Source organism: Zootoca vivipara, chromosome 7, assembly GCF_963506605.1.
Source record: "Zootoca vivipara chromosome 7, rZooViv1.1, whole genome shotgun sequence".
NCBI lineage: Eukaryota > Metazoa > Chordata > Lepidosauria > Squamata > Lacertidae > Zootoca > Zootoca vivipara.
Window position 1 is genome coordinate 64,657,539 of NC_083282.1, and position 24,001 is coordinate 64,681,539.

Consider the following 24,001-nt stretch of genomic DNA (forward strand, 5'->3'; position numbering starts at 1 on the left):
ACCTCACAGGGTTGTTGTGAAGCTGAAAAGCAGATCTATGCTGCCTTGAGCTCCCGGGAGGAAAGCCATTAAATAAATGTGATTTAAAAAATAAAATAAATGCTGTAATCCTACACACATTAGACAGAAACAACCTGATGAGAGTAATCACTGCCCACCTTTCACCAGCAAACTCCACACATCTTGCATGAAACCAGTAACAATATATTGGGTGAAGCTTCTGACAAGGCCTATACGGTGGCTTCACTTTCAGGGTGAAATATCTTTTTTTTCACCCCCTGAAAGTAGTTATTTATTAGACATTTGCCCAGCCTGCTTTCCTGGAAGACTCTGGACAAGTAAGGAACAAACAGAATGATATCAGACACTAAAACAGCAAAACCTGACTTACTGAGAAGAGAAGCTTTCATCTGTAGTCATGTCTCAGAACTGGTTTGTTTACATATTTTTAAAGAGACAGGGTAACCTTATCATACCCGCCTAAAGTACCACCTAGTTATACTACAAGAAGCACCTAATAAATCCTTTTATTGCAGTGCACAAAATGTTCTACTGTTCACATTTTTTAAAAAATTCAACAACACTTTGTAATGAGTGCTTCAGGCATGGCATTACACCACAGAAAATATGATCCTCAGCAAGTAATGTGCTTTCAATTACATTGCCATATAATACAATACATTCTCACAAGTGACCTCCCTCCTTCCAAAAGTGCTTATGCAGCCTTATTTTCCACTTCACACAAGCACTTGCAGAGCAACCATGTATGTATATTTAAAGGAGCTTTAGGAAGCCATAAGACATTCCTAAAGCCATACCACAGTTAACACACTGGTGAAGTCTTTTAGGAAGGACATGACGTGTCCAAGGACACAGTCTCTTTCTCAAGATGGTAGCTTTACTTTAGATGGCTGTTAACAAGAATGAATGCTGCAACAGGATATAAGTGTGCCACTCCTAACACGGCCAGTGCATTCAGACTACAGTACTAACATCAACAATTGAGTGTCAGTTTCTGTCAAATACAATGAAATAAACCTCTCATCTTCTAGAATTGTTGGCTGCCTGCACCCATACATTTAAAGCACATGCTTTCACCCCCAAAATCCTAGGAACTGTAGCGTGTTGAGGGTGCTGAGAACTGTAGCTCTGTGGGCTGTACACTAGTTCCTAGGATTCTTGGAGGACAGTCACTAGCTCTAAATGTATGGTGTGTCTGCAGCCACTATGTAACAAGGAAATCCATTAATAAAAGACCTCTAATATTGATTCCCAGCTGAGGAAGGGCAAGCAAAAAAGAAAAATAACTTCATTTGTGCTATCCATAGCTCTTATGTCAGTATACCCTACAACAATACTATAAGGAAGACCAGTTTTATTCACATATAACAGGAGGGGGTGGGGAGACCAAGGCAACGAGTTGGAGACATGTCTAAGGCAACCTACTTACCGTAGCACATTCCTTGCTTGATGAGTAGCTTAAGACTCACAGCCTTCAGCACAACATTGGTGCATCTCTCCAAGGGCATGAGATTTCACAACATGTGAACAAAGCAATCATCAAGTAATCCCTCTTCTGCAATGCTTACGGTACTACTCATCTGCTGTCAATAAACATCTTGAAATAGGATCTTTTTACTGCTGCTAATCATTTATTTAGCCATGCTGAACAGTATATGCTAGGTGCTGTACGGGACACAAAAAGAAAGGCCCTGCATTAGCCAGATAAAAATGGGGAAAATAATTGGGAAAGAAAGATTTAAAGGTTTCTGCAGGCAAAAGAAACAGCATGGTAAAAGACTGGTGTGGGAGAGAGAGACAAAGGCAGCTGAGAATAAATGAGTTTGTATACTCCAGGACAACTCTTTAAGTCTGACACAAAAGTAGGGCCAAAGAGAGTGGTAGGCCTCTCACTGTGCTGGCTGTTTGCTTACTCATCTCTCTCTCTCTCTCTCCCACCTTCAACTTAAAAAGGCTCCAGCTGTAACCAGAGACTGGTGAAGATTTCCTCAGCATATGCTCTATTCTGTCTTAGCAGTGGGCAGAAGGTAGGTTGGGATCTACTGATAGATCCAGGAATGATTTGGGGTAGATCAGCAAGCAAGGAATCTGACTCTCCAATTGTTTAGCAACGCAGAGACCTTTTTTCTTCTAAATTAGAGTGAAGAGATGAAGAAAGCTGGCGCGAGGTGGAGAAACAGGAGTGGACCTTTGTGTGATACACCCATAAGCTCAGGAAGTTCTGCTACTGAAAAAAAAATCCAAGGGTATATTTCCATACACCCACTATTATGCACCTGGCTCTTGTCAGTAGATCTGAGAGTTCTGCTTAAACAGAGAAGATCCCACAAGCCTGAGGTCTACCTGTCCCTGTTATATACCACCCTGAACACTGAAATCAGCAGTCACTGCAAAGCAATTTTGCACAATCCACTGTATCGTAACACAACTGTTATGCTATGGTAGTATGCTGGCAGCTTGAAATATAGGAGGACCAGGATCAACCTATTGATGAAGAAGATCTTAAAATGGGGGGTGTCCTTATTTTTGACACCTCCCCACTCATTCCATCTCATCTAAAACCCAGGCTAACCTTTTGAGGCCAGCTGATAGCATGGGGAAATGTAGTTTCCATGGTTCCTGTAATCCAGGAGTGAGGAACCTTTTTCAATCAAAGGGCCCCATTCCCTTCTAGATGACTTTCCAGGGGACACATGACAGCGGTGGACAGGGTCAAAGGGTAGAGTGGGTGGAGCAATGAATGTAACTGTTAGTTTCTACACATTCCCTCAGAGCCTTTCTCTATTTTCCAGCCAGGCAATCAAGAGCCATTATCAGAATTCAGGAAAACTTTCCAGCCAGGCAAAAAAAAAAATCACTCAAGGAAGGGGTGAAGCAGCAGAAGGGGTGTTGTTTGAGAAACTAGAAGCAGCCTGCTGGATATTGGCCCATCTAGTCCAGCATCCTGTTCTCACAGCCGCCAACCAAATGCCTATGGCAGGCATCCCCAAACTGCGGCCCTCCAGATGTTTTGGCCTACAACTCCCATGATCCCTAGCTAACAGGACCAGTGGTCGGGGAAGATGGGAATTGTAGTCCAAAACATCTGGAGGGCCGAAGTTTGGGGGTGCCTGGCCTATGGGAACCCCTAAAACAGAACCTGAGCACAATAGCACTCTACCTACTTGTGATTCTCAGTATTCAGCATTCAGAGTCGACACAAGAGAGGTTTGCAGGGCTGCATTAGATTCCCTCCTGTAATCCCTAGACAATGCTGGAAGGACATAAGGAACTGCATTTTAATAGTTCTTCATGCCCCTGAAACCTGACACAGCATGTTGCAGCAGCTACCGTACATCCTAATTGGGGGTTTCCATGCACATCCTCCCAGCTGCAGGACTGGGAGGCCTCTGGGCATCATCAGGAGTGTGACCATCTGTTATGACAATAAGTTACCTTTCTCAAACCAAAACAATTTGGTTTGGAGAAGGCATATCCATTTCTGGTTCAATTCACAATTTGTTGTTGTGGGGATAAAACAATGTAATGATCTGTTTATCTATCCTAATGTCTGGGCACAGAATAATTTAAAAAAAGAACATGGGTATACAAAAAAAGAAAGGCGAAAGGTCCAGATTTCAAATCAAGGATCAGTTTATACCTTGAGAAATCACATGCCAATTGCATGGCTCTGTCCAGAAAACACTGCTGAATCAGTGGTCAATGATAACGCATCTCTTCTGGGGCAAACACATCAGACAGAACTCACTATAGCATATTATCCAGTTTGCATTGTCATGTCTTCCCCGTTCAAAATTCAAGAGTACATAAACGAGAGGCTACGAATCAACATCTGCAGACCCTTCACAAGGGTTACAAAAGATTATGAATGCAAGAGACAGACATATTAAAAAGTGTATTAAAAAGTGCAGATTATATTCAAATTCATACTGAATCACAAAGTTTATTTAGATGCACTGAAGCCAAATGTCTCTTGATGTGCTTGGACTCCAGAATTACCTACAAGAAATCACCTACAGTAAGGCAAACACATTCTTTTTAAGAGCACATATGGAGTGGGGGAGAATAGTAAAACATTTGGGATTTCTTCTAAGAAAGGAAAGCTAGCAGGCAATAAAAGCAAACATGCCCCCCATTACTGTATTATAAAGCTGGAATGAAGTGGAACAGAGACTCAAACATGACAAAAGGATTCCAGGATTTGTGACAGACTGATGGAAAGAAGGGAGAGGTAACCTTCATCACTGCCATCCACTTCCTTGTACTGTACAGGCAAAAATGCTTAGTATTCAGAGACAGTGTCGCGTGATTCTGAGCAGAACCATGCTGCAATCCTCTTTCCAGGAAGAGCAAAAAATGGAAGAACTCCAGTTCCGCAAACTCACCTAGAACAATGCCCCTCACTAAATCCAACAGCACAGGCCTCACAGTTCTACCAATTCCATTCAAGGCCCTGGGACAGAAGGCTCAAGATAGCTTATCAATATTCCTCACAGCTAATACTCTCCATCCCATGTGCTTATCTAATGTCTTTCCTCTACCCACCTTTCATTAAATGCACACTTTGAAGCCATTACTGCAGAATGCATGTGGGAGGGGTAGAGAAAGTCGTGGCTTTCCATTTGGGAAATTCTCCACAAACTGAAATCTTGCTGCTTTCCTAAGATGGTTTCTTAAGACTGTGCAATGAAATGCTCTAACAGAAAACCCTATTTTAAATTTTAAATTTCCTTTCTAAATTAAACAAGCAAAAAACCACGCAGAGAAACCCTGCTAATTGCCATATTGATCAGGAAAGATGGAGATGAAATTACCATCCATCACAGGAGATGGAACGGCGTCCCTTCGTCTCACCAGGGACCCAGCCTGTTCATAGCAATCTCGAGCGTAGATTCTCCGCTCAGAAACACCCCCCCCCAGGCTCCACCACCGCCCCGAAAGGGTTTCAAAAGCAGCACGAGACAGACGCTCCAATTCGAATGCACAAGGGTGCATAAATCCGGATCGATGGTATTATTTATTTATTTATTTTATTATTATTATTATTATTATTATTATTATTATTATTATTATTATTATTAAAGGATCCAAGACGACCTGCCTCTTCCTCCTCATCGCCAGCAGCAAGTAACGGAGCCAAGAGGACACGCACTGCGAACGGAAAGAGGGGCGCGGGGGGGGGCGTGTAATCTGAGAGGCATTGCCCGCATTGCATACACCGTCGCTCCCTCTCCCCGCCCCATTTAAACGGGGGAGAAAAGAAGGACAGGAGGAAAAGCCCTTTCTGCGCAAAGGGTAACTGAGAAACGAAGGCTGCTAATAATGTCCCCCCCACCCCGCCCGGAGAAGGGTGGGGTGGAGACAGGTTCCCCTTCCCAATGCACATGATCTGGGGAGGGGCGTCCTCCTGCCTCTGGAAGGGAGGCCTCCCTCCATCCTGCCCGGACGGCCCTCGGAAGCGGTGGCGGGGACGGGGAGAGGCCCTTGCCCGGAGGGAGCGCCCATGACCTGGCTGGCCCCCTTACCGCGATCACGTTGACGAAGGTGGTCTTGCCCGAGTACTGCAGCCCCACCAAGGTGAGCTCCATCTCCTCCTTCCAGAAGAGCGCCCGGAACCAGTCCAGCAGCTTGGTGAAGAGCGCCAGCATCCTGCTCCTTTCTCCTGCCTCTGCTCTCCCCGACCTCGCAGCAGCGTAGCCAGGCCCGGCGCCTCTTTATTCTCCCCCGGAACGAGCCGGCCTTGCTGCCGCCGTCGCCGCCGCGCTCTGCCTCGGGGCTCCGCTGGGCTCGCTAGCTCGCAGACGCGCACCCGCTCAGCTGCTCCTGGGTGGGGTCACGCAGCGACTTAGCCGGGCGGAGAGGCGGCTCTCGACGGCCTCCGCCGTGGGACCCAGCAGCGGCCTCTGCAGGGCGGGAGGACTAGGCGCAGGCGAGGCCTAGCAGGGGACGCCGCTCCTCGCCCGGCCCGGCGCTTGAGTTGGCAAGATCCAGATACCGGTATTAACCCTTGTAGATGGAGCTGGGCTGAGAAGATGTGTCTCTGGAGAGCAGGTCAGGGGAAGAGTTTATGAAAGGAGCTAAGAAATGCCTTCCATCTTACTGAGAACAATTAGGTCAAATTTACGGATCAGTAGCAAACTGGAGGTGGGAATTTCCTGAACTAGAAATCCTTTAAAAAAAATTTTTTTGTATTCCTCTAATAGTTCCTACTTTCTCATCCATATGGATAGACTCTATGTGGGAAGGTGGAAAATGCAGGTGGTGCCTTTCCATTTTTTATATTCACTGTTTATTTTATATCCATTTTATAATCCATTTTTCTGTATATTCACTGATTATTTTAAATAGAAAATAAACAGATGCCAGGTTACAAAGTTTTGTGCAGTGCTCTGTAATATTTGAATACATATTTCTGTTCTACGAAGCTGCATTGAGTAACTGGTATCTAATGTACATAGAAGTCATCCAGGTTAATTTTTACGTTGCACTCAAGCTCTGCTTTTCCTACAATATACTGAAGACAATTGTCCAGATACTGTATGGAGAATACTCAGAACTCTGTATTGCAGTTACTAGCCAGCAGTGACACATACTTTACAACCCCACAAAGGTTTGGTAAAAAGTTACTTCCACATTTTTCAAACAGTAGCTTCCTCCTGCTGTTTCCACATGAATTTTCAGTTGTGTGCCTGTCATGCATTTTCCCCCTTTTCTATTTTTTCCCCAGAAGGCAAACTCGGACTACAGCCGCTACTACAACCCAATTTCCTGTGAGATCAAGGCTTCAGAGTCAAATTCTGAAGTAGCGACATTCTTAGAGGGCAGATCGCCTTTGGGGAGGAACAATGAAGGCAGGACTGGGGGAGACTAATTATGGTCTTTCGTCCAGAAAGCCTATGAAGCTTAGATGGCTTTAAAGGATTTATGCTGGATGCATCTGTCAACAACTATTAGAAATACAGTAGCTAAATGGAACCTCCAAGTTTAGAGGCAGAATATCTGAATATAAAGAGCTGGAGACAGGAGAAGGCAGTTGCCTTCCTGCTCTGCTTTCAAGCTTGGAGAAGCAACTGGCTGGCTTCTGTTAATAACATAATGCTTGACTAGATGAACCCTTGGTCTAGTCAAGCAGGGTGTTCTGATGTTCTTAATTAGGAGAAGGGAGTAGATTGGGTGTTTATCTCCTCTCCTCCACCATCCTCTGCTGCTACTTGACTCATTTGGGGCTCAAGCTGATATAATTTATCTTCCTTCCTTCCACTGACCACCATAGCTGCCAAGTTATCCCCTTTTTAAGGGATTTTCCATTATGCTGAATAGGCTTCCTCGCGAGAAAAGGGAAAACTTGGCAGCTATGCTGACCACAGATCTACACTTGTAGACAACAGCATGGACATGATTTTTGAGTGATGCTGTGCACTGTGAGTCCAAGGAGGCTAGGCAGGGAAGAGAAACCACTATTCTCACTCAATCCTGGGTTCAGACAAAACACTAAGCAAAACTTTGACTTAGTTGGTGTCCTGCATTGACTTAAAAACCCCAGAGACCAGCCGAGTGGGTGCAGGATGCTCTCTGGGAGCCAGCACATTCATACGGTCTTGGTAATCTATACATGGATAATGGGAGTGGAAGTTGCTGTTGCCAGTGACACCTAATTTAAGTGTTTTTCTGAGAATACAGTGTCTTCCCCATCCCCTTGTTTTTGCCCTTTGTGTGGACTCAGCCCACCAGAACCAAAGGGGATAGAAGCTATTTTTGTTGGAGCTCTCTTTGGAACGGATGGTATGGTTGTAATGGACCATACACAGGCCTTAGTGGTGTGAGAAGAAGGGCTATAGGAACTTCTTGCTGACATCTATCTGTATGTCTCCCAGTGACACTGCATCCCTCCCAACCCTCCACATGGATTATAGTGAGTCTTATCCTACCAGAAATGGAGAGGGTTTCTTCCCCCCCCCGCGCCCCCAAGATGGCAGTTTGCTTGTTCAGCCACTGCAGCCTGCTAGGAGAGGAAACGGGAAAGAAGGAAGACAGATAGCAGATGATAGACAGATGCCAAATGAAGTGGAATCAATCAGTTTAAATTATGTGGTTGGTTTGGTATCAGAAAGACTGTGCTTTAATTCGGTTATAACCTCTAGCCCTGAGGTGGAATTGCACCCATTCCTTACACCATTATGTTGTGTTTAAACACACACACACACGCACACAAAACCACAGCTTTAACTTTTGCTCTGATCTAAACAGGGCCAGCCCTACCATGTGGCAGAGTGAGGCAACTGCCTCAGGAGGCAAATTCTGAGGGGAGGAAAGTGGCTAGAAAGGTGTGCCATGTGGCTTGCCCTGCAGCCCCTAAGCTATCTTGCTGCCCTAACATGGCAGGCACACCGATGAGGTGACCTGCCTCAGGCGGCATGCTCGATAGGGAGTGGGAGATCCTGATCTGGCCTTGGCAATGGTGGCTTCCAACGCAGCCCAAAGCTAAAGTTGAGAGCAGCAGCACCTCACGGAACACCCTCTTTTCACCAAGAGTCTCAACCACAGAGCAGCTGCACAGGCCCAGATCTGTGTGGTGGGTGGGGATCTCAGAGGCACATCTTGCCTCAGGGTATGAAGCCCTGAATATAAAGCTTTTAAAAAAATATCCCTTTATTTTCTTCTTCCTTTGCTATCTATAGAAAAAAGACACTTCATCTGGATTCCAAACCATGGAAGGAAGCCTATACTGTACAGTGTAATTTAACTGACCTTCTTGGATATCATCTTGGAAGGTTTCAAGAGCACACTAGTCAGGAAACTAAATAACAAACTTAGAACAGCAACAGGAATCTCCTGATTCTACTCAGTCTATTTCTGAAATTCTTTTGTAATAAGACAGCTACTTGGAATAAGACACTTGGAAGCTAAATCCCCAAACAGGTGCTTGGCACATGTCCTTGTATATAGAGGTTTTCCCTTAAAATATCATGTTTAGTATTTGAAACACACACAGAACAAGCAATAAATTTGTCTTTCACATAAAGTGTGAATCAGATCTGATTACTTCTGCTTTACTGTTCATTTGTTTTTAATTTAGTTGTCAGTTCACAAATAATATGGCTGTGATATTAAATGCATAGTGTTGGAGCTTAATGGTAGAAGGTGGGAATCCCTTCTGGGTACCAGTAGTGTAGGAGCAGGAGTGAGTGTAGATGAACCTAGAGACCTGCTTCACATTGGGTTGTATTCAGCTGAGTCATACTCCGAATGGACCACTGAGCTCTGGCTTCTCAATATAGTGCAAGGAGTTTGGTATGCAAACTTTTGTTCCTGGAAATCCTGTGAAATGAGGCAAAATCATTATGGATGTCAGATACCTCTGGCAGAATGGGATCCTGCAATGAAATGACATTACAATGTATGAATTCATGCTAAAAGTCTCTGTAACACTTCAGCTCTGGAATGTGGGTGTTTCTCCTGGATTATCTGCAAAATTCTGTGTGCATACCAGTCCCACCTGCAATATGCAGCTGGTGCTGCTAGCTGGAAGGGAAATATTCCGGCTTCCGGTCCGTCGCGCCGGCGAAGAAGGATGCAGGGACTTCGAGCTCCGAAGTCCCTGGCCTCGCGGGGGGGGGGGGAGTCCGCAGAGCGAGCGGACTCCCCACAAAAACATCGGGAAGAGCGTCCCGGTGACTTATGTAACCCAGCGGCCGCTCCGATCGCGATTCCTCCACTGCCCGAGAGCTCAGTAGAGCGATCGAGAGCCAGCGGAGTGGAGTCGCGGGAGCCATCTTGGGATCCATCTTACCTCCTTGAAGCGAAGCTCCGAGTCCTTACCCGGCAAGCGGCGGATTCTTCCAAGATAACAAAAGATTTCTACAAAGTAAGTGAAATCTCCATTTGGACTTTTGGACTTTAAAAACATTAATCCGGAAAATAGGGAGAGATTCAAAAAAACGGAAGTCGATCTCTTCCTAATGGTTAATTAAGAGGTGCATTAAATATTCCAAAGCCGAAAGGAATACTTGTTTTTGTACCCAAAAGAAAGAATGACTTTTTACCCCTTCCCAAGCCCCAGAGCCGGCACCTCTTGAGGAACAGCAAGAGTGCAAAGGGGGGGGATTTTTGACAGCTGTCAAAGCTGTAAAAAGATAAGAAAAATTTATAAAAACTCTTTGAAAGTTTAATTGGCTACAGGACTATATTAAAGGAGAAGCATTTGGACTTATGAGATGATTTGCTGTGGAAAAGTTAAAGACAATGGAAGGAGCAGCCAAGATGGAGGAGAGCGTTTGGTGAATGGAAATTTCCAGTGTGCTCTGTCCCCTAATCTCCTGCCTGCTTGTGGTCAAAAGAAGGAATGAAAACAATGTATTCACCAAGCTTCCAGGAGGCTGTGTTGAACTATTTGGGAATTTTGAAGGACATTCACAGGACACTGCAATACTCCAGTTCATCATGTACAGAGACTTTGGTTCAAGATCAGGACTTAGAGGATAATGCTGAAAGCCAGTTTGAGATCAAAGAACAAGAAGTTGATATTGCCAAATCTGAGTTGGATTATAAAAAACAGGACCTGGAGGAAGCACAACAAGGACTTGGAAAGAGAAAAGACGGCATCAAGGAGCAAAAAAATGAAATAAAGTTTCAAGAAAAGAAGAACACTGGAAAGACTGAAATCTGGGGATGTGTAACAGAGGGAAAGGAAAGGCAGAAAGAGGGGGAGGCAGAGGCCTGGACAGGCAAATGGGAAAGATGTGGGGTGGGATGAAAATTTTTAGTTAAGAGATATTCAGGTTGAATGAACAACGGTTTCTGAAATCTTGGCTTGTTAAAGGAAATGCTGATCCGATTGGGGGAAAGGTACTGGGGGAGGGAAGGGGGGTAAGTAAAAGTAAAAGGTTAAGACGTAGACTAGAAAAAGGAATAGATAGAAAAATGGGGTTTTCTGGAGGAAGAGAAGAATGGCTGGGGAAAGGAATTTTAGATTTGTATTAAATGCTTATGGTTTGATAGGTGTCTGGGCAGAGAGCCACCTTTCTTCCTCTCTTTACTTGGAAGCACCTGGTGGCAGGGGGTGCTCTGAGGGGGGAGGGGGGGAGGGAAACCCAGACACAAAAATGGATCTCCTTTGGAAGGCCGCACCTCATGGATTCACCTCGTGGCAGGAGGGGATCCGTGGGGAGGGGGCACGAAAAAGGAGGAGGATAAGGTGAATATTTAAAGGAAAAGATTTTAGTCATGAATAGAAAATCCGCCATAATTATGTTAAGAAATTAGGAAGACCAGGAAGAAGAGATCTGAGGAACCCATAAGTATAATGTTAAGATATATGAATTGGTAAACTTATTTGTTTGTCTTATATGTGTGTGTTTAAGGAACAGCTAGGGGAAATCCAAACCATGCCACTCTTCTGCACCTGACCTCCTGGTGGCAGGGGGGGCGGGGGTGGAGGAGGGGGGTGGAGGACGAACTTAGCCTTAAAGTGGACCCCTTCGGCTCTCAACGCCTACTGGTCCTACTGGTGGCAGAAGTGGACCGGTGGGGGAAGGGAGGATGGAAGGACAGAAAATAGATATATTGTTGTATTTTATGTTTAGTTTGTCTTTATATAAAAAACCAATAAAAATATTATATATATAAAAAAGGAAATATTCCAATAGTATACCTTGTCCCTATGGCACTGTTGTTCCTGGGCAGAGCACCAGAAATGTGAGGTGTACACTTGCATTACAGATTCTCTGTGCAGGTGGTTGCCGCCTTTTTTGGATGATGCTCCTCTTTCACACTCAAATAGGTGGAAATTATCAACTTCCTTAATTATGTTAGCTCCTGGCAGAAGAAAAAGGAGTGGAAAACTAGAGACAATGTTCTAGTCTCCCTTGCAGCCACCACACCAGCAGTGGCTTTGGCGAACACATTTGAGAACAGCTAATACAAAATGACAGGGTTCAGTGATACATAATAATTTCCGTAGTACTGGCTATTTTTACTTCTCCAGTGCTCTCCGAGGTGTCCCTGCAGCTCCACTGACTTTGCTTCATAAAAGTGGTAAAATAAGATTGGAATGAACTGAACCCCAGAAAACAACAACTGCAAAGTGATTTTTGAGGGCAGGGGTTCAGAGCAGGGACACAGTTGCCATGATCAAGTTTCTGGTGTGCGCCTCCAGCCCCTTCCAATAGCTTGAGTGTAAGGCTCAAGGAAGTTTCTGGATTCCATGCAGAAGTCTCTGACAGGGTTTCAAGGCCCCTGCCCCTTGTTCTTTCTACCTTTTCTCATCTGGAGAGGTTAGGCAGGTTTCATGCTACTGATCCCAATGGCCAACCAACTTGCAGGCTCATGATGAGAACCTCATTTTAAATTGCTAACTCCTGACCTCCCCTTCCTTTTCAGAGCTCTGTGCTCCTCCAGCTAGCCTTGCATTGACTCAATGCACACATTACACATAGCCAAACCATGGTTTACCACAAACGAGAAAATATATGGGTTTCAAATATCATGGTCACAGCACTCCTCCCCATTGTCCTGCTGCCATGCTCCCTGAAGGTAAGCCATGAGTTGTTTCAGTTCAAGAACACATGCTCAGTCTTTGCACATGTGCACATAAATAAACTGAATTAATCACTGTGGCAGGTATTTGTTCTTAAGGAGGAACACTTGGCCTTTTGTGGATGGACTGTGGGGGCACATTTGACCCCAGTGCTTGTATGTTTACCAAATCTACAGAGTGCTTATTTCCATTTAAGTCCTGAAGTGCTCATGCAATTCCACTGAGTGATTTAACACAGCATCCATGCGTGCCCATATAAATTTGTGACTCGTATATAGGTAATGGATTTCTCTGACGAGTTTCAGTATTGTATTTGAAACATTTGCTTCTTTATGCATGATCAGCATAATAAAAGCAGTTCAAAGGAAATGATTTCTAGATTCCAAGGAGGAAAGGCAGAGAGGAAATAAACATGCCTAAAACCACATGGAGGCTGCAGCTATTGCCTGGAGAAATACTGTAGAACATCAGTAGAATGAGTGGGGAGAAAATTATTGTTTCACAATTAATGAAGTCCCTCTTCCTGGTGACATTTTGGATGCAAGGCCAGGGGTTGGGAAGGAGAGCATTCTCCAAAGAAGTGTAACAGGAATGAGGAGAAGAAACTAGATTAGTGACCACATCTGATATTAACAGTCACGTATCCTGAATAGTAAACAATAAACAGAACAAACTTATTTGCAAGGAACCTGAAATCTGGTTTAAGTTTGCACACATCATTCAGGGAGTTCAAAACAAGCACAAGAAATACAACATTAGAATTTGAAGTCTGCTTTGTGATAGAAGACATTCCTATGGTATGCAACCGGCAACCAGGTACTTCTTCTTGGGCAGAGATTACACTCCAGGCAGTTGAAACATAAGTAGTTCCTTCCATATTGCTACAGATTGGAGAGTCAGAAAAAGGCTCCATCAAGCCATGTGTCGAGGAGAGGAGAGTTCCACATGCTAACACAAGAAAATGACTAGCAGTCTGTGATCTTAGGAAGCTGTGACGCATACATGGCCAGTGTGTGATGGAGAAACTGGTATTGTTCACTGGTTTGTATCATTCCACCCCTGCAATAGAAAGAAAAACTATTGAGTTGTGCACTCACTGGGAGCTACAATGATTCAGTTCTGTGAAACAACTAGCACCTTGGTAGAGCCCAACGTGGCTTGCAAACAATTCAGGTGGAGCTGCCTATTGATGAAGAAAGTGAAACAAGCCTTCTAGTGTCTGCACTAAAGATAACAAAAGGAGTGGTGGTGGTAAAAAACCATGCTCCTAGGGGCCTCACTGCAAGTGTTGTCCAGGGAGAGTGGCCCAGGCTAGGGGAAGGAGGGAGGGAGGACACAGTGAAGCAAGGAAGCAGCCACAGTGGGACCATGGCATAGCTGTCAAGTTCTCCCTTTTTAAAGAGAAATTCCCTTATGCTGAATAGGCTTCTTCGTGAGAAAAGGGAAAACTTGGCAGCTATGGACCATGGAGGAATGCCGGGGGGGGGGGGAGAGAGAGACTAAACACTAGCAGCTGCTATTGAAAAATTGTTGAGGGGTGGGTTAAAGAAGGAAACATAGGGAACTGACTCAGACTGGTCCATCTAACTCAGTACTGTATTGTCTATACTCACTGGCAGTAGCCCTCAAGAGTCTTAGACATGTGTCTTTTCCAACAAAATGGAGATTCTGAGAATTGCATCTGGGAGCTTCTGCAAGCAAAGCAGATGCTCTTCTTCATGGTGGAACTGAAGAGTGCTGTTGCAGAGAGAGTGCCTATAGATCTTTGTTATTTTCCTGACACATGTGCTACATTTTGGTCAAATCTGCTACTGTGCAAACTCCTTATACATACAGTCATACCTCCGTTTATGACCACAATTGGTTCCGGGGAGCCAGTCGCTCCCCGAGGCACGTTTCTGTGCATGCGCGAAGCACCGATAGAGCGCTTCTGTGCATGCGCGTGCTGCACAGATCGCTTCTGCGCATCCGAGCACTGCGGAAGCCGGATGTAAACACTTCCGGGTCCGCGGTGGTCGGAAACCGAAGCGGTCGCAAACAGAGGCGGTCGCAAACCGAGGTTTGACTGTACATTGTAAAACATTGAAGAAGTGGGTCCAGTGATGTATATATTTGACCTAACAGTGTGTCCCAAGCCTACAATGGTTGAAGGCTGTTGTACAAGGGCAGATTGTTTTCTTGGAGGGCTGGCCAGGCCAGCCCTACTTGACTCCACACACACATCCCTGCATGGACTGAGATATACATTCTGGAGCACATCAACAACTCCCCGGTGTCAGCATGCTGTGTAGGCCATGGATGGAGGGAACCTCCAGATGCTGCTGAACTACAACTCCCATCATCCCTGAACAATAGCCATGCTGTCTGGGGCTGTTGAGAACTGGAGTCTAACAACATCTTGGTGAACGTGGAGGACTTGGGGAATGTGGAAGACTACACATTCCCCCAATCTGTTGTAAAAGAGATCAGTAGCACTGAGCAAGTATTTCAGAGAAAATTGCCCTCCATTACTGGAAGTTGGTGAAGACAATCTTGTTTATAAAGTCGTTTGCTTCACTTGATGACTGCCAACAGTATTTTATTGGTGTGATTTCCTACTGCTTTTGATAGTTTTTGTTACGTTTCTATGCTGTTTTAGATCATTATTGTAATTAAATTTTATGATAAACTCTCCTAAGAGTCTGCTGGTCCGGGCAGGATAATACTAAAAAAAATATTGATGTTCTCAACAGGCAACTTTTATAAGCTTTCAAGGAACTCCAGAATTCCCTTGAACAGCATTTGGAAACCACCAAGGCAGCTCAACTAAGCAGAGAGAGAGAGAAAGTTTCTTTTTATGCTGTATCCCAGAATGCTTAGGAGTAGTGCCTCAGGAGTAGGACTTTGGGGCAAAAGATGAGCAATGTAGCAAGGCTGGTTTACCACGTTTTGGGGTGGAAAAAGCACACGTGTGTAATAGGGTCAAACTGCCCAGTCCCAGTTCATAAGCTTGTGGCGCTGTTCTTGGACTAACGACATATACTAAATTTGGAACGATACAGAGAAGATTAGCATGGCCCCTGCGCAAGTAACTAACTGCTTTGCAGGGCATCAGCACATACAATGCATTGCGCTAGGTTCTTTTTTCTACCCTGTACAGGAATTTTACACATAATGAGAAAGCTCAGAAGATCGTCAGCACACACCTGTCTATGCGCAGCTGGCAGACTATCCCCAAAATATCCACCTCTCCTTTATTCTTCAGTTGCTGGCATCCAATCTGCGTAGCAATAAAACAGCCTGTCCGACCAATTCCTGCACTGAACAAAACACCAAGATAATGTCAGCCTGCAGTAGCCCCTGAGGCTTGGGGGGGATGAGGAAGGTTCTGAATGTCAGGGAAAAGGGGCAGAACCATTCACACACAAGCAGTGAACGTGAATGCTTTCTGTCTCTCACAATCACAAATCAAGTAGCCTGAGGATCATACATTTTACTTGTTTTACCAGCACCTGCAAATACATGACGGGGGGAAAGTGTGGTGTAGTGGTTAGAGCGTTGGACTAGGGGCTTCCGGTTCAGCGCCAGCGCCGATCGGCGGGGTCCCGTCTCGTCTCCGAGACGGCCCGTCTCTGCTAGGAGTGGGGAGGGCAGCGAGAGCGACGCTGCGCCCCTTAGAACCTCGGGAAGAGCGTCCCGGGGGCGAATTTTGCTCGGCAGAGCCCCAATCCGGACTCCCCAACTCTCCGGCAAGCTCTAATAAGAGCTCCGGAGCGAGGAGGGTAGAAGTCGCGGGGGCCATTTTGAGCGGTAACGTTATCCTAGCGGAGAGAAGCTTCAAGCCGAAGGCGGAGAGCGCTGGATTCTTCTGAAAATAAAACGATTGGAAATAAGAGTGTAAGTAATCTCACGATTTGGATTATAAAAAAATTTGGACTTGGGAGAGAGGGGGGGAAAAGAGGAAGCCACCCCCCCCACGGCAACTTAAGAGACAGTAAATAGAAACCCGAAGCTGTAAATAGAAGATTTCAATTTAAAAGGTTCCCTCAAAGGCATCAAAGAGAATCTCCCCTAGATGCAGGGTAAAAGGGGAGAAAAACTGGCTGTGAATACCCTGCAGAAAGAGATTAAGATCAAGAAAGACCTTTCTTTTCCTCGGGAGCCGGCAGCCCAGACAACCCAGTGAGCTGACCAGGATCTATAAGTCGAATTTTATTTTATTTTTTTATTTCTGGACTTTTTGGGAATTTTTTGGTTTACATGCTTTTGAAATGTGAGTTTGAACTTTATTTCTTATAAGACTTGGAGAATGCAGCCAGCTTGTTAAAATGGAGTCGAGAAAATAAACTGTGACCATTTTCCACCACATGTGACAAGTTTTGACCTTGACAGGATTGAACTATGTCAACAAAAAGGTACTCGCCTGAGTTCCAGCGGACTGTTTTGACCTTAATGTGGGAAGTAAGAATAGAACTATGTCAAGAGGAGACACAACAGCAAGAGTTACAGCAACAATTCCAGATGGTGATGGCAGAATATGACTTCTTAGAGGATGAAGCTATTGAGGATTTTGACAATGATGGGGACTGTGATTTGGAAGGAAAAGATGAAGATGAGGACTGTGATAATATAATACAAAATGAAGCGCACCACGAAAAAAATGATGACTTTACTCTACAAAAAGTCAGATGGAGGGCCCCTCCTTCGAGGGGGGCACGATTGGATTTACTGGAACTCCAGAATGCCCACAGGGAAGAGGAAAAAAATAAGCAGAGAAGAGAAGAAACTCAGGGGTGCTGTATGGAGGCCTGGATGGCAAAAGGCTGTAAAAAGGGGGTGGGGTGAAGGGAAAGTGAAGTTGCGATTATCAGGATGGATTAATAGGATTAAAACTGGACTGCTGACTATGGAACTTGCTGGATTGGGGGGTTGGAGCCGGAAATCGGGGATGAAAGGTTAGATTGGGAATAGTTATAGTTTTAAAAGTGAATTGATTTTGGAAAAAGGTGAAAACATGGAGGCTTATAGAGGGGGCAAAAATTAGGCACGGGAAGAAAAAATGGGAGTTTGATCTTTCAGTGATTTGGATATTAGGTGAAAATGATAATAGCCAATTTAAAAGTAGTATGAGGTATAAAGGTAATTATTTCATAGAATAAGAAACTGTTGAAGAGGATAAAAAAGGGATGAAAACCGGGGAAGGGGGGAGGTTGGGGAAGCCCACAAAATATGGTTTATCAATTATGAATGGAAAAAAGATTATTTTTGTTTTTTTTGTTTTTTTCTTTTTTGTCCTTTTTTCTTCTTTCTCTTTTTCTTTTTTCTTTTTTCACTCTTTTTTGGTATGAGAATAGATGGTTGGATGGATGACCTCCTGCGTACTGCCCTGGTTTCCTGGAGCTCTCTGGTGGCAGGGGGGGCTTTGGGGGCAGGGGAGGGGGAGGAGGACAGAAATCCAATCATAAAATGGACCATCTCTGACTGTTCACCTGCGTGGGATACTTCTGTGGCAGGGGAGGACCCATGGAGGGGGGTGGGAAGAAGGTGGAAAAGGTGTTCATGTATGTACCGTCTTTTGTAATTTGTAAAATTAATAAAAATTATGTTTTAAAATAAAAAAAATAGAGCGTTGGACTAGGATTTGGGAGACTAGGAGTCTAGTCCCCAGTCAGCCATGAAGCTCACTGGGTGACCTTGGGCCAGTCACTGTCTCTCAGCCTAACCTACCTCACAGGGTTGTTGTGAGGATAAAATGGGGAGAGGAGGACCATATACACCACCTTGAGCTCATTGGAGGGAAAGGTGGTAAAACAGGAGACCCATAGGTTCTGAACTGAGGTGTCAGTCTGGGGAGGTCTTTGTTCAGGCCAAGGCCGCTGAACTCCTAACACTGCTGCAGGATTATGAGGAAAGCTTCTCACCTACAGTGCACAACAACAGGTCCTCTGCTCTCTGTGGCCTGTAGAATTTTCTCCACCTCCAAAACCAAGTGCAAGAAGGTCTTGGTGGATTCTGGAGTCTTCTGGTCTGGCCAGGATGAGAAAACAATATGCTTCACCGTGCGAAATTCATCGTTGAGCTGAGAATCATTATGAAACAGAAAGCATATAATTATTCCCTCTATTTCTGGTGTTCAGATTGTGAGTGCCATTGCTGCTATTATTATTATTATTATTATTATTATTATTATTATTATTATTATTATTTTGATGTCTTTAAAAATTATTTATGCTTTTATACATTTCACTAATTTTACAATCATTTTAGCATTTCAAAACTTGACTCCCTTCCCCCTCTTTCTGTGGTTCCTTAAATTTATTTTTAATATCTTCTGCATATCCAAATTAACTTAATTTGCTCATTTATTCATCTACTTTAAATAAATACTCTTATGAAACTGCAGGTTATTACAATAATCCTGCCAATGTTCTTATCTGTTTACAATTTATCGGGTAAATTTTATTTTGATTTCTTACCCGCCCTTCACACAAAGTCCCAGGGAGTGTTAAAAGCAATCTTAAATGCAACATTAATAACAATTTAAAACAAATATAAGGGTGGATCCTAATATCTGGCTGCATACACACTATACATATGAAGCACACACAGACCTCAAATCCTGGGAAATGTAGTTCACCTGCCACGGAATTACAATTCCCACCACCCCTAACAAACTATAGTTTCCTGGATTCGTTTCTGGGTGCATGGGGAAGATGAGGTGAAGGACCTCTGACAGTTAAGTCCAGCCGCATACGACTCTGGGGTTGCAGAGCTCATCTCTCTTTACAGGCCGAGGGAGCCAGCATTTCTGCAGCCCCAAGTCTTTGGCAACAAAGGGCAGGATTAAGAGGCGTCCAAAAGCACTGTCCTCACACAAGGTGGAGGTATCGGGAGAGCAAAAGTACAAAAATATTTAGGGGGAAAGCACTAAGGTGGGATGGGACCCAAAAACAGTCCAGTAAGGCCTGGACTTGCTCAGTAGCCACAGACTGCAGACTGACTCGTAGATTTCTAGAAACTGAATGGAGTATCATTGGGGAAAGTGTGTCTGCCCAAGGGTCATTCTGCATGGCAGTTTATTATGCTGCTGCTCTCGTTTTTCACCCTCAAAATGCCAGTCTATACTTTTTGTTTGTAAAATTGCCAGTATACAGCTGTAGCAGCTGCTGGTGTGGGAGGCCTTTAGCACACTTTTGAGCAGGGGAAGGGCAGTTTGTCACATGTGATGGCATTTCCATGAGTGGCCTCTATTGCCACACTCCTACTCCCGCTTGCTTCTCACATGAGCAGGTTTGAGCAATAAGAAAAATAAATGTTTGAAGCTGCTTTGTGCCCTGTGTGAGGCTTGGGAGCATGCCTCTCTTTCTGTAAATTAAGATAATTCCTCTCTCCCCACTTCGGTCACATTCCCACCATACATTTAAAGCACTCTTATACCACCTTAACTGTCATTGCTTCCTCGCAAAGAATCCTGGGAGCTGCAGTTTGTTAAGGGTGGTAGGAATTGTATCTCTATGAGAGGAAAACTACAGTTCCCATAATTCTCTAGGGGGAGCCATGACTGTTAAAGCAGTACAGTGCTTTCAGATGTGTTAGGGTGGAGCAGGGACTCAGTTACATTAGTAAAGAAACAATTTGAATGCGCTATAGACATGCAACACCAGAAGGTGCCAGAGAGCAGGAAATTTTTATACGTATTTTTCCATAGGATTTTTTGTTGTTATAACGATATAATTTCTGACTTGTTTATAATATTTTTTCCTGTGTGTAGATCCACCCCAGCTTAAAGTACCCATTTGATCATGTTGTTGCGACAACAGAGGGGAATCAAATCAATCAGTTCTTTCTCCACGCTGTTTCCTACAGCAGAAGGAAGCCCGGCTGCGGGTGGGTGGGTGGATAGTACACACCAGGAAGAGGCAAATGTCTCTGTGCAGCAGGAAAAAACCCTTGGCACCTCTTGTTGTTTTTTCAAACATCTCTAATAACGCAGATAAGCTTCCTTCTGCTGCAGGAGATTCTTGGAGAAGTGTGCATAAAGAAAAACCAGTGAGAAGAGCTACAGGAGACTGATTTGATCCCCTTCTCCTCTATCAGCAACACTCTTTGATCTCAGGGTGCTTTAGATATGAAGTTTCGCCAACAGTTGGAGATGGCTGGGAGAGAGGAATCATCTTAACTTGCAGAAGAAAGATTGGCACATGCGCACACCCACTCAGAGCACTAAATATGTTTTCACTGTCATGGATGTTGCACAATTCTGTTCTGTCAAAATTTCTGGGGAAAACCTTTTTTCTAAGGACAAGGAAACTGCAATTTAAACTAACTAGGGACGGGGGGGGGGAGAGAAGTGACTGAGGGTGGGGTGGGAAAAACAACCCACCCCACCCCCCATACCCAGGCTACCTTCTGCCAAACTCCACCCGCTGGTGTGGTTGTTGAGCAGAAGAGCAGGAGTGTGTTCATGAGCTACTTGGGTACACACAATCTTCGGTTCTGAATGACCTGTTTGCAAATTAACATTCCCTTCTGGACCTTAACTCAGGTGGGAAAGCGCCCACTTGCGAGCAAAATCTTGGACTGCCAGAGAGTCCATTTGGGCCTGTGAGGCTATTTCCCCCCGAACCATGCCTATTTGTCAGTGAGCATGGGCAGGGTTCAATCCTGCTGGGTGCAGCTTCAGCAGTGCATTCCCTGAGAGATGTCAAAGGTCAGGGGAAAGAGGTGTATCTTCAGACACTACGTAATGAAGGTGCCAGGTGCACCTCGGTGGGGAGCTAACTCCACAACTTAGGGGCTGCCACAGAGAAGGCCCTCTCCCAGGCCATGCCTCCAAACTTCACATGAGCAGCAATGATTCCACAGTAAACCTTTGCCAGGAAGCACCACTGTCCTGGTTTGTGTCCCAAGCCCTCCTGGCCTACCTGTAGGCCAAAGTCGCGGATGGTGTATTCTTCACACTCACAAATGCCTTGCATGCGCATGGTGAAGGGCCCATAGGTTGCCTCCGTTTCGGGCCAGTAACAGACACATTTCTGAAACCAGAAGGACGAGGATCCCCATGAGGAGAAGTGGCAGCGTAAGTCAAAATAAGCGACTGACTCAGAATATTAGCAGAATATAAAAAAAAGAAGAACCACTCAACCACCAGCTCCAGTCACACCAGATCCACCTACGCAATCCAGACCACAGTACACCGGGATCAAAGAGCTAGTGCACAGTTGCAAGGGGCCTACAGACCAAACAGGTACTCAGAAAGCCCCAACATTCTTTATAGGCTGTTCCAGAAGCTGCCTTATGGGAGAAAATGAACCAAGAGGGATATCAGAGTTGGATGAGGTATCTTAGCCATTTACACTGCCTCCCCACTGTACTGAAGATACTTGTGCCAGCCAACGGAGCCTCCAGATAGAATAACGCTGCAATCCTGGGCTTTTTTTTCAGCCGGAACTCGCTGGAACTCAGTTCTGGCACCTCTCAGAAGAAGAAGAGTTTGGATTTGATATCCCGCTTTATCAATACCTGAAGGAGTCTCAAAGCGGCTAACATTCTCCTTTCCCTTCCTCCCCCACAACAAACACTCTGCGAGGTGAGTGGGGCTGAGAGACTTCAGAGAAGTGTAACTAGCCCAAGGTCACCCAACAGCTGCATGTGGAGGAGCGGAGACGCGAACCTGATTCACCAGATTACGAGTCTACTGCTCTTAACCACTACACCACACTGGCTCTCAGGTGGGCGCCATAGCCATTATAAGAGAACAAGTGAGTTCCGGCACCTCCTTCCCTAGAAAAATAGCACTGCTGCAATCCTATACACACTTACAGGGAAGCAAAAGACCCATTGAATACTATGGTTCTTACTTCTGAGTAAACACTTCCCCTCTCTTTGAATGAGCTTGCATAAGATTGCACAGCTGTGATCTTTTAAGGAATGGGGTGCAAACAACTCATCAGCAAGGTCCTGCTATGCTGCACCGAAGTCTTGGGATGCATTTTAGAAGAGTGAGTGTCACTGGGGGCCTAATTAACCCCCTTCCCCCTGAAGCAGAGAGCTGGCCCATGGTTGGAAATGTCAGCATTCTGGTTGCCCAATTGCCCCCTGCATTTATGACCAAAATATACAGTTATAGAAGCTTGGGTGAGCATTCTTCGCTAAACTGGTTGCTTGCTAATCATCTCTAGGAGGTTCTGTTGTTCTTTCCTCAGTGAGAACCAAATTCTGCTCTTGAAAGCAGGAAGCACTTACCAATGCTGTGGTTTGTGTTTTGTTTTTTACCACTAATGCTAAAGGGTCCTATGGATGAGCTCTCAGCAGGAATAAAAGTATCAATTGGCCATCGCTGTTTGATAAAATGTTTACAAATTTAAGCTTGCTCACTGTTCTTCGGTTAGTGTCTGGAAAGTCCCCTCACCTCCAGGGAATTTGTTTATGCTCACTCAAAGCAGATGGAGAGAAGTCTACAGGCCCAATACATTTTGCTGCCTGAGGTAGAGTTGTTACAGTAAGTGCCACACTTTTAACTTAATTTATTTTATTTTAAGTTGCTAGTACTGGCTACCCCTTTTCTGGGTACCCAGAAAAGAAAGTACTGGGTAAAGGACAAAATGGTGTTCTCTCCATTACATATCTAAAAGCCAACCAGACTGGCACTTGAATCACCAATGCATTCATCAATGAATTGTAGTTCGGTGCTGGCAATGGAGTAGCATTCTCCACTGCACTTGAGAGCAGCAGACTAGCTTAGTGGTTTCAGGACACACTCTCTCTGCTCCTCACACAAACACACACCCAGCACCTGCCACTCGAGGCAGCCGTCTCACTCTGCCTAATGGTAGGGCCGGCACTGCTAAAGGCCCACACCAGTCATACCTCTTTCGCTTCCTTGAGTTTGGTGAGCATAACGATGAGAGGAGCTTCTTCCTGCCACACCATTGTCCAGAAGTCATTGACTGTATTAAGCATGGGCCCCTGGGTGGCAATATAGGCCTTCTCCTGCCCAGCATAACCCTAGAAGGTGAGGCAGAAATATCAACAAGTAAGACACGTCCCAACAGCCATCTTCAAAATTCTCACACCTCGATGACCCTCTGGCTCACCCGGATGTAGTTTGCATTAATGTAGCTCTCCTCTTCTTGGCTCAGCGCTCTCTCGAGGCACACACGACTCTGGGGATCTAAAGGGACAGTTTGGTTACAGCGGACATGGTGCCTGAACACACAGAGACCATGCACACAGCATCATCTAATTATAATATCCTAACCCTTGGGTGGAAAACCTGTTGGCCTCCAAATGTTATTGGACTTCAACCCCCATCAGCCCCAGTGCATAGTCAACAGTCAGGGATTATGGGAGCCATAGTCCAAGAGCTTCTGGATTCCCCACCCTTGTCACCAGAAGTCAGAAAGCTGGCCAGAACCTCCTACAGAGAGATGCTCCCCCACCAGCCAGGACATCTGACTCAGTCAT

General features: G+C 45.0%; 2 protein-coding genes and 1 pseudogene across 9 annotated transcripts in view; 1 reads left to right on the forward strand and 2 right to left on the reverse strand.

Moving 5' to 3' along the window:
• Window positions 1–5,847, reverse strand: part of ARL8A (ADP ribosylation factor like GTPase 8A) — a 37,161-nt gene extending 31,314 nt beyond the window's left edge. Inside the window, exon 1 of the mRNA XM_035121623.2 lies at window positions 5,547–5,847. Coding sequence (XP_034977514.1) covers window positions 5,547–5,669 — 123 coding nt within the window. The 5' untranslated portion in view covers window positions 5,670–5,847. The remainder of the gene's footprint in view (window positions 1–5,546) is intronic.
• A 7,039-nt stretch (window positions 5,848–12,886) lies between these two features.
• The window catches only part of PTPN7 (protein tyrosine phosphatase non-receptor type 7), a 37,288-nt gene continuing 26,173 nt past the window's right edge, over window positions 12,887–24,001 (reverse strand). For 5 of the 8 annotated variants that reach the window (XM_060277192.1, XM_060277193.1, XM_060277189.1 and 2 more), the window contains 6 exons: window positions 23,632–23,708; window positions 23,405–23,542; window positions 21,460–21,570; window positions 18,457–18,614; window positions 15,742–15,855; window positions 12,887–13,615 (listed from right to left, as the gene is read on the reverse strand). In XM_060277192.1, the coding sequence (XP_060133175.1) occupies window positions 13,522–13,615; window positions 15,742–15,855; window positions 18,457–18,614; window positions 21,460–21,570; window positions 23,405–23,542; window positions 23,632–23,708 (692 nt within the window). In that variant the 3' untranslated portion in view covers window positions 12,887–13,521. The remainder of the gene's footprint in view (window positions 13,616–15,741; window positions 15,856–18,456; window positions 18,615–21,459; window positions 21,571–23,404; window positions 23,543–23,631; window positions 23,709–24,001) is intronic. The other 3 variants (XR_009557929.1, XM_060277194.1, XM_060277195.1) reach the window with 3 other exon arrangements.
• Window positions 15,556–15,624, forward strand: LOC118089586 (U6 spliceosomal RNA; annotated as a pseudogene).